Here is a 13,330-nt window from a genome sequence, read left to right as displayed (position 1 = left end):
GTTTGGGAGCGCATGTACACCCGTGGTGGATTCATGTCAATGTATGGCAAAACCCATACAGTATTGTAAAGTAAAATAAAGTAAAAATAAAAATTTTTTAAAAAGTAAAAGTTGTCTATTTCTCAAGCAGCAGGAGAGAGTGGTGAGAGGGTCAGGGTCTTTGCAGTTTGCCAAGATAGGGCTGAAGATGAGGGGTGGCAGCTTGCTTGTCTTTTTTTTTTTTAATTGTAGGATAGTTGCTTTGCACCATGCTTTTCTTGCTTCCACTGCCCTATCATAAAATGATTTTCTTGGGCAACTTTATCTGGTGATGACATTTCTGCCAAGGCCCTTTCCCATCCCAGCTTCCAGGTGGGGGGTACCAAGCTTGATCAAATACTTATTTATTAAGTGCCTACTACATGCTTGCCAGTGGGTACTATGCAGGAGACACACACACACGCACACATACACACACAGTATTAAGACATGGATTTTCCTGGTGGCTCAGACTTTAACGAGTCTGCCTGTAACACAGGAGACCCTGGTTCAGTCCCTGGGTTGGAAAGATCCTCTGGAGAAGGAAATGGCAACCCACTCCAGTATCCTTGCCTGGAAAATCCAATGGATGGAGGAGCCTGGCAGGCTACAGTCCATGGGGTCGCAGAGAGTCAGACACGCCTGAGTGACTTCACTTCTTCATGCTTGCCAGCGGGCACAATGCGGGAGACACACACACACACACACACACACACACAGTATTAAGACACGCTCATAAGTGAATGTCTGTGTGGGAGGACATGAATCATACACATGAAAATCTGGAGAAAATACTTTCAGTAACAGCAATCTTTGTAATTGCATGATGGGGTACAACAGTAAACAAAACAATGAAGTTCCTGCTAACAGTTTACCGAGGACAGTGTGGTAAAGCAGTCTGCCCTGCAGGGCACCCAGGCACTTTTCTTTGATTTAGTGGTGTGTGGTTATAATGACAAAGAACAAATTGTCTTTCTGTGGGTTTAAGTATTGGTTTTTAAGTTCTCAGAAGACAATGCATTTCCTTATTGCCTGCTCCTGGGGAGAGCTCTTCCTATGCCTTCAGCATTCACTCTTAGCACTCCAAGGTCCTTACGGACTCCAGTGGGAAGAGAAAGACAGTGACGGATTGTATAAAGTTGTTCAGTAAGATGAAGAAAAGTAACTGTAGGGTAGGAGGGTAGAATGCAAGGGGTGGGAGAAGACTCTACCAGGTTAGACTGGTGGTCAGGAAAATTCTCTTGATATATGAATTTATATACACACACATATTTATGGCCATATGTCAGGTAAAAACAGTAATTCATATTTATTAAGTAATAACTCTGTACAGGGCACTCTGCTGAGGTGATGTCACTGTGCAATAGAGCTTTAGAGAAGATGCAGGTGGCATGTGAAGGTGTCGGGTGGAGTCACTGGAGAAAACTGAGGACTGGGTTGTAGAATTGTGAATAGTCCCAGCTGGGTGTTCATGGGAAGCCCATGTCTTTTTTTTTTTGGCTTTACCGCAGGGCATGAGGAATCTTATTTCCCTCACCAGGGATCAAACCCATGCCCACTGATGTGGAAGCACAAGTCTTAACCACTGGACCGCCAGGAAGTCCCAGGAAGCCCACATCTTAGCACTGTTAAGTCCTGCCTGGTGTCTAGTAGAGTCATGAGCACATACTAGGCACTCAGTAAGTGCTGAATCCAGCCTGGCTGCAATCTGAAAGGAATCCTGGCTGCTTTGGAGGCAGCATGCAGATGTCCTGGATGTACTAACTTCAACCAGCTCAAGAGAACATCTATTTTGCACTCCTTTTAATTTGCCTTCCTTTCAACCCCCAGGAGACCACACTTTGCCATTTATTCTATTATTATTGAATGAGTCTCTTTATTTTTTAAGTCTATTTTAGCTGTTATTCATGAAATCACTTCTGTCTTCCCATACTCATATTCTTTCTCCATTAATTTTCAACTAATCAGTCTTTAAAGTGTTTCTTGCAGGCAACATATAGTTGGGCCTTGCTTTTTAAAAATTCATTCTTCCAATATCTTCCCTTTAATGGGAGTATATAATCCATTAACCTTTAATGCAATTATTGATATTGCATTTAATTCTGCCACTTTATTATTTGTCTTTTAAAAAGTCTCTTCTACTTTTATTCCTCTGTAAGACATGTTGATGGTTCATGGTTCAGCCACACATTTGACCAGGGTTTTTACACAGAATTTAGGGTTTCCCCTCTCTGTATCCCTCTTTCCCAAGATTTCCCTCTCACTTTCAGTAGCTATGTTTGCCCCCAGCTCTGTTCTCTGATTCTTCAGTCTTGAAAGACTGTGGGTTTCTATTGGAGTTTTGGTGGCTCAGACAGTAAAGAATCTGCCTGCATTGTGGCAGACTGGGTTTTGATCCCTGGGTCAGGTAGATCCCCTGGAGAAGGAAATGGCAACCCACTCCAGGATTCTTCCCGGGAAAATCCCAAGGACAGAGAAACCTGGCAACTAACACACATTGGAGTTTTAGCTATTCGATTGGCCCTGAGGCTGAAAGCTGTAAATAGCCAACTCACCCTATGCCATTACTTTCTTCTAAGTTTCAGAACTCCTCCAAGATCTTCTTCCTGTTGTCTACTTCTCAGTATTTTCAGGTATATGCATGAGTGTGTGCTGAGTTCCTCAGTTGTGTCTGACTCTTTGTGACCCTCTGGACTGTAGCCCACCAGGCTGCAGAGTCAAAGCTATGGTTTTTCTAGCAGTCATGTACAGATGTGAGAGTTGGACCATAACAAAGATGATAAAGAGGCTGAGTGCTGAAGAATTGATGCTTTCAAATTGCGATGCTGGAGAGGACTCGAGAGTCCCTTGGACTGCAAGTAGATCAAACCAGTCAATCCTAAAGGAAATCAACCCTGAATACTCTTTGGAAGGAGTGATGCTGAAGCTGAAGCTCCAATACTTTGGCCACCTAATGTGAAGAGATGACTCCTTGGAAAAGACCCTGATGCTGGGAAAGATTAAGGGCAGGAGGAGAAGGGGACAACAGAGGATGAGATGGTTGGATGGCATCATCGACTCAATGGACATGAGTTTGAGCAAGCTGCAGGAGATGGTGAAGAACAGGAAAGCCTGGCATGTCGCAGTCCATGGGGTCGCAAAGAGTCAGACACAACTAAGCAACTGAAAAACAACAACTATATATATATAAAATTTCCCAGAGTTGATATTTTTATCTTTGGGAGGGTCAAGTCTGGTTGGAGCTTACCAGTCTTATTAGATGTAGAACTCTGTGACTCTTTTGCATTCCTTTTGAATCTAGTTGTTTGTTCTGTCTTCAGTGGTTAAGGCTCTCTGAAAAATGTCTGGTCTTTTAGTGCTTTTTCCTGTTTAAGAACTTATTTGGCAAACCACTATCTTAAAGAATGAGTTTCACTATAGGGTGATCAGGCAGGGATTGGCCATTTTATTTCTTTTCAATTCCAAATCTCATTCCCCCCTCTCCTGTCCTGAGGACGCTGAATTTTTTAGGAAGCAATCTTCTTACTGTGGGAAATCAGCTTGGTTGCTTGCAAAGCCAAGTTGAAGAAGGGTCTCACCTTTCAGCATTTAGACTTTTAATGAGTCCTTCCATTTTTTGGTCCCAAAGCTCTACAATCACCCGGGATCTGTTTCTCTGGAGAATAAAAATCTTTCCAGTTTCTGTTGGGGAGATGGAGGTAGTTGCCAGACTATGCAGGTTGGGGAAGCTGATCTAAGGGTCCAGCTATTCCTTCTTTAAACTTTCACTCACTTATTTCACTTTCATTTTTCATATTTTTATATGTTTCTTTGACTGCATAGGGTCTTAGTTGTGGCACACAGCATGGCATGAGGGCTCTGGAATTGTGGCACGTGGGCTTAGCTGCCCTGAGACATGTGGGATCTTGGCTCCCCCACCAGGGGTGGGGAACCTTCAGATTCATAGCCACTGGACCACCAGAGAAGTCCCAGTTTTTTTCACTTTTAGCTCCACCTTATCCCTGGGTTCAGAGGCTGCTGGTGACATCAGTGTTTTGGGCTTTGCTGGAGTTATATTCAACTTGGAAAAGTCTTGTTGGCTCCTACATCCCCTCTGCCATCCCCAGGCAGTCTTGTTTTTGCTTTTCCCTTCTGCTAATTCGGTTACCATCTATCCTACTTCTGTCTGCCACACTGTTACTGGAATATGGTCAGTTGTGGTCGCTACTCATGGACTCTGTGTCCTTTTATGTTTGTGTTTCTTTATTCCTTTTTACTTTCATTTGGGTGGAGCTTTGGGAGGAAGGATAATGAATGTTCTCTCATTAATAAAAATGAATAAACTATAAAGGACCAACTTAAGGAGAAAATATAGCTTTTCTATATTGTTTCTATATTACCTTTATAAAGACAGGCTTCTGACTTTATTCCCCTGGACAAGGGAACAGCTACCCACTCCAGTATTCTGGCATGGAGAATTCCGTGGACTATATAGTCCACGGGGTAGCAAATTGTCGGACATGACTGAGCAACTTTCGCTTCTCTCTTTATTGCATGAGGTTGAAATCTTAACCAAGAAAAACAAGATAGTTTACTCTCCAGCAAGGGAGTCAGGTGGAAGATGGTGATGCTTATACATCACTTAGAATCAGAGCCATAAGAAACTTTTTGAACATAAAAGATAGGTTTGTGGTTTTTTACTTTTTATAGACATTATCTTGTAATAACATTTTAAAAAAAAATTGGAGCATAATTGCTTTACAATGTTGTGTTGGTTTCTGCCATACAACAGTGGGTATACATAAGTATACATATGTAGAGTTGTTTTTTTAAACAGAAATTTTCACACTTTTTTTTAGTGGTGGTACTCATTTTTTTAAAAAATAAAATTTTACTTGCACCTTAATATATAAAACAGAAAAAAGTTGTAATATTTTCCCCTCCAGGTATTTACAATTTTTCTTTTATAAAACACCTGAACTCCTTCCAAGACCTTTAGGATTCCCCAGAACACAGATGGAAAGCCAGGGCCTTAGTAGTGATATTTTATACTGCTTTGGCCCAACCGTCTCTCTGGTGTAAGTGCTTTGAGAATGTCAAGAAGCAACGCTAATGTTAATTAGACTTTATTGAGTACTCATTGTGTTTGGGGTGTATGTTATGGGCTTTATACACAGTATCTCATTTAATTTTCACTATGATGCTCTGAAGAGGCATCATGATTATTCCCACTTTGTAGGTGAGGAAATGGAGGCCTGGAGAGCATAAGTACTTGTTCATGGATCCACAGCTAGGAAGTGGAAGAGCTGGGATTCAGAGCCAGGTCTGCTTGACTTGAAGCCCAGTCAACAAGACGCTGGGCGTGGTCTGGTGGGCTTTGGCCCCCAGGAGCACCTAGAACCCTCCCCGGGGGCTGCTGCACACACTACCAGTTTGTGACAAAACTATAATGATGAAATAGGTTACAACAAAAAAGCAATGCCTGTCTCTCATCCCCAGGCAAGGCCAGCTCCCGGACACCCCACCCTATTCTGCATCAGATTCCTGCTATCCTCCACAGGTCAAAGGTGAGTGCGACACACCTCCCTCTCACAAGTCTTGCATTTCTCCTGGGCCCTGTGTGGCGGGAAAGAGAGGCCTCCCTCACTTGCGTGTTCCCCCAGGTGCATGCTGTCCGACTCTGACGCCTACAGCCCCGGGGACACCAGTTGGCCTCCTCCATTCGGCAAATGCACCTGGGATTCCGCCTGCACACCAGTTGCACAGCTCGTCTGAAATGAGCAGCTCTGGCCATCCCCACAGTGCCTTTCACAACTGCTACCCAGACGCCAGTCACCTCACGAGCCCCCTGGACCAGTCTGTGTCTGGGGGAATTGGTTGTTCTTACCATCAGCAGCCTCTGTGCCACAGTCCTGGGTAAAGGGCTAGATACTTAGTTTACTTGTTTGTCTTCTTTTTTTTATTATTATTTTTAAATTAATTTTTGAAAATTTATTTATTTTTTAATTGAAGGATAATTGCTTTACAGAATTGTGTTACTTCTTACATTAACATATGTAAAGTAGATAGAATTTGCTGTGTGACTCAGGGAACTCAAACTGGGACTCTGTAACAACCTAGAGGGGTGGGGTGGGGAGGAAGGTAGAGGGAGGTTCAAGAGGGAGGGGACATATGTATACCTATGTATACTGATTCATGTTGATGTTTGTAGATACTTAGTTTTGAAAGTCCAGCCAGCCCCTCTCCCCAGTGCTGGTAGAATGAACTGTATAGTCCTTTCCAGTAGATGGCAGTGTTGAGACACAGATCAGATACCCAGTACCCTTGGCTTTAGACGAGTTTTTAAATAACAGCCCACTGAACCCAAGTGTGATGGAAAGTCAAAATGTCAGAAATGTAGAGGGATAATTCTGGGTGAATGAGAAAGCACTCTTTGCGTTTGAAGCCTCAGCTAGACCACTCAAGTGATTTGTGAAAGCTCCTGAAACTCATGTGTCAATTGTCTTTCAATCAGTATTCATGTGTCAATCAATATTCTTTCTTCCTCGTTCCCTTCCATTCCTCCTTCCCTCTCTTTCATTCCTTCCTCTGGGTCTAGAGGATGATCAAAAGAGTAAAGGCCATCCAACACTGTGACAAAATTCCACGTGAAAAACAATTTCAGGTGTAAAATGTACCCTTAAATTTTAAGTATCTTCTGTCTTCTGTCTTGGTTTCTGCCTTTGGAAATGTTGTCTGTCTATTTTTTTCAAATACAGGAATTCCAGACCCATTGGATAATGGAAAATTAAGTTCAGACTGGTAGAGCTCACGGAATAGGAGCTTGCTCCGTCCACTCCATGTATCAACCCAGTATTACAGACAAGTAGGATGCAAGAAACTTGAACTAGAATTAGGAAGGTCAAGAGCAGAGTCCTGGGAAATTTAATTTGATTTAATGTGACATGGAGAACAAAGAAAAATCCTAACCTTATTTTGGGTTCTTGATTCTAGAGTCTCATTGCCACCAACCAAGAAGAGAAAGTGCACACAGGAGCTGGGGGACTCCGGGGACTGTCACGTGGGGACCTACCACTCCAGACCCAGTGAGCCAACCCGGGGCCCCTTGCTGCCATTAAATAAGGGACTCTTACCAGCCTTGGAGTAGCCCTAAAAACCACTTTCTCTCTCATAGAAGGGCGATGATATGCTCTGGGAGTTTATTTCTTCCATCTTCATAATTCTATTTATGTATTTACATTTTGGCTGTGCTGGGTCTTCATTGCTATGCGGGCTTTTCTCTAGTTGTGGTGAGCAGGGGCCTCTCCTGTTACAGGGCACAGGCTCCGGAATGCTTGGGCTTCAGTAGCTGTGGCTCCTGGGCTCTAGAGCGCGGGTTTAGTGGCTGTGGCACATGGGCTTAATTGCTCCACGGTGTGTGAGATATCCCTGGACCAGGGTTGGAACCTGTGTCTCCAGAATCGGCAGGCAGATTCTTTAACACTGAGCCGCCAGGGAAATCCTGTTTCTTCCTTCTTGATGTAATGTTTCATGCAGTCTTCGGTGGGGTCATACAGGTGCTCCTGGGAAAAGATGCCACTGTCTCTCTGGCAGAGATGAAATGCTGGTCCTTTCAGTTTTGGGGGCAGCTGTGTCTTGGGGGACCCGGGCTCTAGGCCTGGGGAGGCTGTGCAGTGTGGCAGCACCTGCAGAGCCTGCTGGTGTGCTCAGTGCTTCGTTCAGTGGAATCCTTCTCAACACAGATGTGCACGCAAACAACAGGGATCTTAGTAACATGCAGATGCTGAGGTTCAGTGCGTGTGAGGTGTGGGCTGAAATTCTGCATTCCTAACAAGCTCCTGGGCGATGCTGCTGCTGCTGGCTCATGGAAAGGAAATTACTGGGAGAAGCAGGACTTGAGAGGATTTCTCCAGGGGAGCAAGAAGGTAGAGAGTTGAGCTTCCTTAGCACTTGCTTCCAATTAGCAGATTCCCAATAGATCTTTGACATTTTGTAAAATCCCCTGGAGAAGGGCATGGCAACCCACTCCAGTATTCTTGCTTGGGAAATTCCATGGACAGAGGAGCCTGGAGGGCTACAGTCCATGGGGGTTGCAAAAGAGTTGGACGTGACTGAGCTACTAAAACAACAACAAAAACCATTTTAGAAGTCTTTTCAGTTCAGTTCAGTCGCTCAGTCGTGTCCGACTCTTTGCAACCCCATGAATCGCAGCACGCCAGGCCTCCCTGTCCATCACCAACTCCCGGAGTTCACTCAGATTCACGTCCATCGAGTCAGTGATGCCATCCAGCCATCTCATCCTCGGTCGTCCCCTTCTCCTCCTGCCCCCAATCCCTCCCAACATCAAAGTCTTTTCCAATGAGTCAACTCTTTGCATGAGGTGGCCAAAGTACTGGAGTTTCAGCTTTAGTATCATTCTTTCCAAAGAAATCCCAGGGCTGATCTCCTTCAGAATGGACTGGTTGGATCTCCTTGCAGTCCTAGGGACTCTCAAGAGTCTTCTCCAACACCGCAGTTCAAAAGCATCAGTTCTTCGGCGCTCAGCCTTCTTCACAGTCCAACTATCACAGCCATACGTGACTACTGGAAAAACCATAGCCTTGGCTAGATGGACCTTAGTTGGCAAAGTAATGTCTCTGCTTTTGAATATGCTGTCTAGGTTGGTCATAACTTTTCTTCCAAGGAGTAAGCGTCTCTTAATTTCTTGGCTGCACCAGGTTATACAATGCCCAAGTGGTCAGCCCACCTCATTCTGTCTTATATATCACGTGGCGCATCATGTTTTGAGCTTAGGGACCTGATCAAATTGAGAACAAACTGAAGTGTTTGAGCCTGAAGCCTTGAACTTCTGAATTTCTGGAGTAAGTGCTATGACACTTATTAGGGGAAAGGACACTATTCCATGCCAATCTTACTACCCACTGTAAATAGCTAACGTAGGCAGTGTGAACAGTGCCCCCAGCTCAGGATACCAAATCACGTCTCTTTTATTCCTACTCATCGGTTTGGCCAGAAGCCCAAGATTTTCCTCTTAAGGCTCCCCTGCAACTCTTGTCCCCGCACTCCAGAGGTTTATGCTGCCCAGACAGGAGGTGCCCGTGGCCTTCTCGCCTGCTCAAGTGAGAAAACTGCTGCCTTTGCCTTTCACAGCCACGTGATGAGAATTGGTCCTCTGAGTCCCGTGGAGCCTGATGGTTTGTTTAGGGACATCTGGCCTCAGCTCCATCACGGGCTGTGGGAGTCCTTCGCTGGATGATGACTTCACTTGGCCAAGTCCCACACATCATCACTCCCCGGACGTGCTGTGGTAGTACTGCCCCGGGCATCCAGCCATCATATAAACCAAACCTCTACTGCCTTCTTGTCTTTTGCATGGTCCCATCATGGCCAGCAGCTGCCTTGATTTTCCTTATTCAACCTTAGAAACACAGAACGCTAATTAAAACCTTGTTTCTGAATAATATAGAGCTCTCCATCTACCTTCCTATGCATGGTTACTCTGATTTCTTCAAGGATCCTTGCGTACTGCCTGCTGCTTATTTATGCTTCTTAAACACAAAAGCTGAGTAAATTTCTAGCCAGATGAGGGGACCATCTGTTCACTCTCCCACAGATGCACCAGCTCACTGAGAGTACTTTTGAGTAAGTCACCCAAACCTTCCAAGAGCTTTCTCATCAGCTAGATTGCTACTCAAATTCTCCTGGCCATTTCAGAAGTCAGCTCCATCCTGTGATGATGGGCTGCAGCCTGTCCCTAGGGAGGGCATTGATGTGTCACTCTCTCTGGAGAATAGTCATAGAGAAGTAACTGAAATGTCCCAGCACAGCAGAAGTCTTGCATTCCTTATTTAAATTCTATTCAAAGGTCCCTGAAAAGCCTTCTAAAGATAATCGGCGCCAGATAGCAATTCCAGAATGAAAATGAGCAGGTTCCCAGGGGAATTAAAAAAAAAAACCCACTTAATCCAAATGCTATGCTTTCAGCAGAAGTCTTCCACTGGGGAACTCATATTTGTTGTTGCAGAGACCAAGAGTTTTACAAAGGTCCTGGAGAAATGGCATATGGGGAATGGAAGGAGGAGCTAGTTTTACAGGCAGAATTTTTGATGCAGGAAGATGTCCTAAATCAATCAGTAAGGTTTTTATGGTGAATTTCTTCTCAGCAGTTCATGTTGGTCAAGGGTTCCAAGATGCCCATTTATTGGGTTCACAACGTAGAATTACTGGGTTGCTGGAGGCAGATGTAAAAACTTGCTTAGAGAGAGAGTAGGTGTTGGGCAGGCTTCTGCCAGCTGGTTCCTGGCCCCATGTGGTCTGGACCCCAAATATGAGAGGATTCCGGGTCCTGTCTGATGAAAATTCTAAATATAAGAGAGCTCATGGCCCTCTATGGTTTAAACTTCGAATGCATGAGTGTTTTTTAACTATAGACTCATGGTCATTAGCCCACAGAGAAAGAATTTCCAGTGTAGAATCAGGAAAAGTACCTGTCTCATGTCTCCAGGAATCATGGACTTTTCAAGCCTGACTTTCTTGATTATCACATGAGAATCATAATTTCTACTTCACCAAGAGTTTTGGTTTTTTTTTTAAAGTAATATAGGGCCTTCCCTGGTGGTCCAGTGGTTGAGACTGCACTTCTACTGCAGGGGTGCAGGTTCGATTGGGAAACTAAGATCCCACATGCGATACAGCAAAAAAAAAAAAAGGTAAAGTAAAAGAAAATATTTTGAAAGACATTCAGATGCAAGCTGTGAGTTTTCTCCCAAAAGTTGAGACTTTGCTGCCTTCACACTTCCGCTTCTCTCTTCTGTTACGTTTCTCAAGACTTCCTCAGTGCAGCATGGAGAGAAGTTTTGAATCCATCTATCCCAGGTAACAGTTTTGACACTGAACAAGTGTTTCTGGTCTTTGAACCCCAATTTCTACATTTGTTAAATGGGGTTAAGAATCCTTACCTTATAGTCACTTTATAAATCTCTTTGGCTATATCTACTGAAACATATCCAGTGGTCCAGTGATTCCCCTTCTAGGAATACACTGAACAGAAGTATATACAAATGCCCATAACAGACAGTTCCCACAGATGTTCATACTAGCATTAGTTATAATAGCCACAAATGGAATACTATACAGCAAGAAAAACGAACGGACTACGATCATTTGCAACAATGACGAATGATCACATAAGCAATACCTAACAGCACATATGATATTACATAATTTCTATAAACTTCTCTATGGTATCAGATCAGAATAGTGATTATTCTTGAGCAAGAGAAAGTAGTCACCAGGAGAGAGCATGAGCATGTCTTTTAGAGTGCTGAAAAGCATCCTCTTTCTTGATCTAGAGGTAGTTACCCAGTATAACTCATTTTATTAAAAAGTATCAAACTGTGTACTAATGACCTGTGCACTCTTTTTCATGAATATTATACTTCAGTAAGGGCTTCCTGGGTGGCACTAGTAGTAAGCAACCCCTTGCCCCCTGCCTACCCTCCCTGCCAGCACCCAGAGGGGTAGAGCTGACCTTTGATTGCTTCCCCTGCCACCTTACTGCCACGCTTGAGTAGGAAAGGGTCTGAGTTAGGTATTCACGCAGGCCCGCAACATGATTTCACATCAGAGTTGCCACGGAGGCCAAGAAAGAAGTATTCGCTAAAGCTTCTTAGGAAGAACTGAGTCACCTGAGAAAAACTAGTACCTGTGATAAGGACAGCGCTGCTAACACTAACCCAAGGCACCGTTGTTTAAACTCTCTCTGGAGGCAGACACGCTGGCAAACACTTGCAGACATGACTCACTGACTTCCTTCAGCAGTTCTGGGAGGCATCATATTGTTCCTCACATTTTGCGGGTGAAGCAACTGAAGCCTAGAGATGTTAGACTGCTTCCTAATTGGCCAGTAAAATGTGGAGTTGTGATTCAAACCCAGTCCCATATGGTTCCAAACTCCAAGCTCTTGAACTTCCTTTATCCTCTCTCCGCTGCAGGAGGGAGAAAGGAAAGATGGAAGAACTAGTTTCTCCCTTTCTTTGAACTTGGTATGAACAGGAGAACCACAGAAGGTTTTTTGGTTGTTTTGAAAAGTTTAAGACAGGTGACTTTTGGAGGAGTGAGGACGTGAAGAACTCCGAGGATTGCTGACCTTATGTATTCTTAGCTGGGAAAAAGTTTTTCAGGATTTTGAGAAAATCCTTTTCCAAAATGATTGTACACAGAACTCAAAAAATAGATGTTCTGCTTAGGTGACATCTAATAGTGATATCTCATGAAAAACAGTTTCTGGGACATTTGGGATACGAAGCAAACTGAAGTAGCTCTGGTATTTATTTAAGAAGTCATCAATAAAAGTATAAAGAAAGACAGAACGGTGAGTGGGCTAAGTGCACGTTGTATAGAAGGTGGTGTCACATCCTGACTTGTTGCTTATAGCCATCACCAGTTTTTATGTACACACATTATTTCCCTTTCACTCCTGGTATGAGGCATGAGTGATGGTAGGGAGCTCACAGAAAAGGGAAATAGCAAACATCTTAATAGGATTTACATAAAATTTTTCTGTGGTTGAATCATAAGTTTTGGAGGCATACTCAAATTAGACAACTTGCAAGCATTATGCAAAACTAGAAACTTGCATATGCGAAATTGTCGTTATTGGACCATTTTTGATGTACAAAAGAAGCAGTTTCATATAGTTAATACTAACTTCTAACAAAGCATTCTCTGCTAATTTATCTTGGTTTTAATATTAGCTTCTAAAAGTGCTTTCACTTGTGTTATGATATTCTGCTTGTGTGCTGTTGCAAGACGGGCAGGACACTTGTTTTAATTTCTGTTTTGCAATTGAAGGAAGTAAGACACTAAGTGAATAAATAACTTAAAAAAGCTAGACCACAGAATCTTGGTGTCACCAGGGACCTGTAACAAATTAGAATGTATTGGTTGTAAAGAGCAAAAAGAAAGAAGCAAAGGACAAAACCAATTTAAAAACAAACCCTCAAACTGCCTGAAGCAGCAACCAAACAAAAAATCAAAACGAGGGGCTTTATTGGCTCCTGTAACCCAAGATTTAGTACTGGGTGCCAGAACTCAAACTATGCCTTTGGGACTGGGTGTGTTCATTCTCAACTCTACCTTCTGCTGTGCCGGTTCATTTCCAGACAGGCTTTTCTCTCTTGTCCCAGAATGGTGCCAGGAGTTTGGGGGGATGTGTCTTAGATTCAAACCTCATGGAAAAGAGTCAGCATCTCTGAACCTATCTCCCCTAAAGCACAGAGGCCCACGTTTCTTGGATTGAATTAGGCCATGTATGTACAATTACTGATGCAAA

The 13,330-nt window shown here is 43.6% G+C and overlaps 1 protein-coding gene across 2 annotated transcripts in view; it reads left to right on the top strand.

Moving 5' to 3' along the window:
• Positions 1 to 13,330, top strand: part of MYRFL (myelin regulatory factor like) — a 122,256-nt gene that overhangs the window by 39,918 nt on the left and 69,008 nt on the right. For both annotated transcript variants that reach the window (XM_069584663.1, XM_069584664.1), the window contains exons 3-5: positions 5,497 to 5,564; positions 5,661 to 5,913; positions 6,991 to 7,082. In XM_069584663.1, coding sequence (XP_069440764.1) covers positions 5,497 to 5,564; positions 5,661 to 5,913; positions 6,991 to 7,082 — 413 coding nt within the window. The remainder of the gene's footprint in view (positions 1 to 5,496; positions 5,565 to 5,660; positions 5,914 to 6,990; positions 7,083 to 13,330) is intronic.

This window comes from Ovis canadensis, chromosome 3, assembly GCF_042477335.2.
Source record: "Ovis canadensis isolate MfBH-ARS-UI-01 breed Bighorn chromosome 3, ARS-UI_OviCan_v2, whole genome shotgun sequence".
NCBI classification, from domain to species: Eukaryota; Metazoa; Chordata; class Mammalia; order Artiodactyla; family Bovidae; genus Ovis; species Ovis canadensis.
This window is presented reverse-complemented; position numbering and strand designations above follow the sequence as displayed.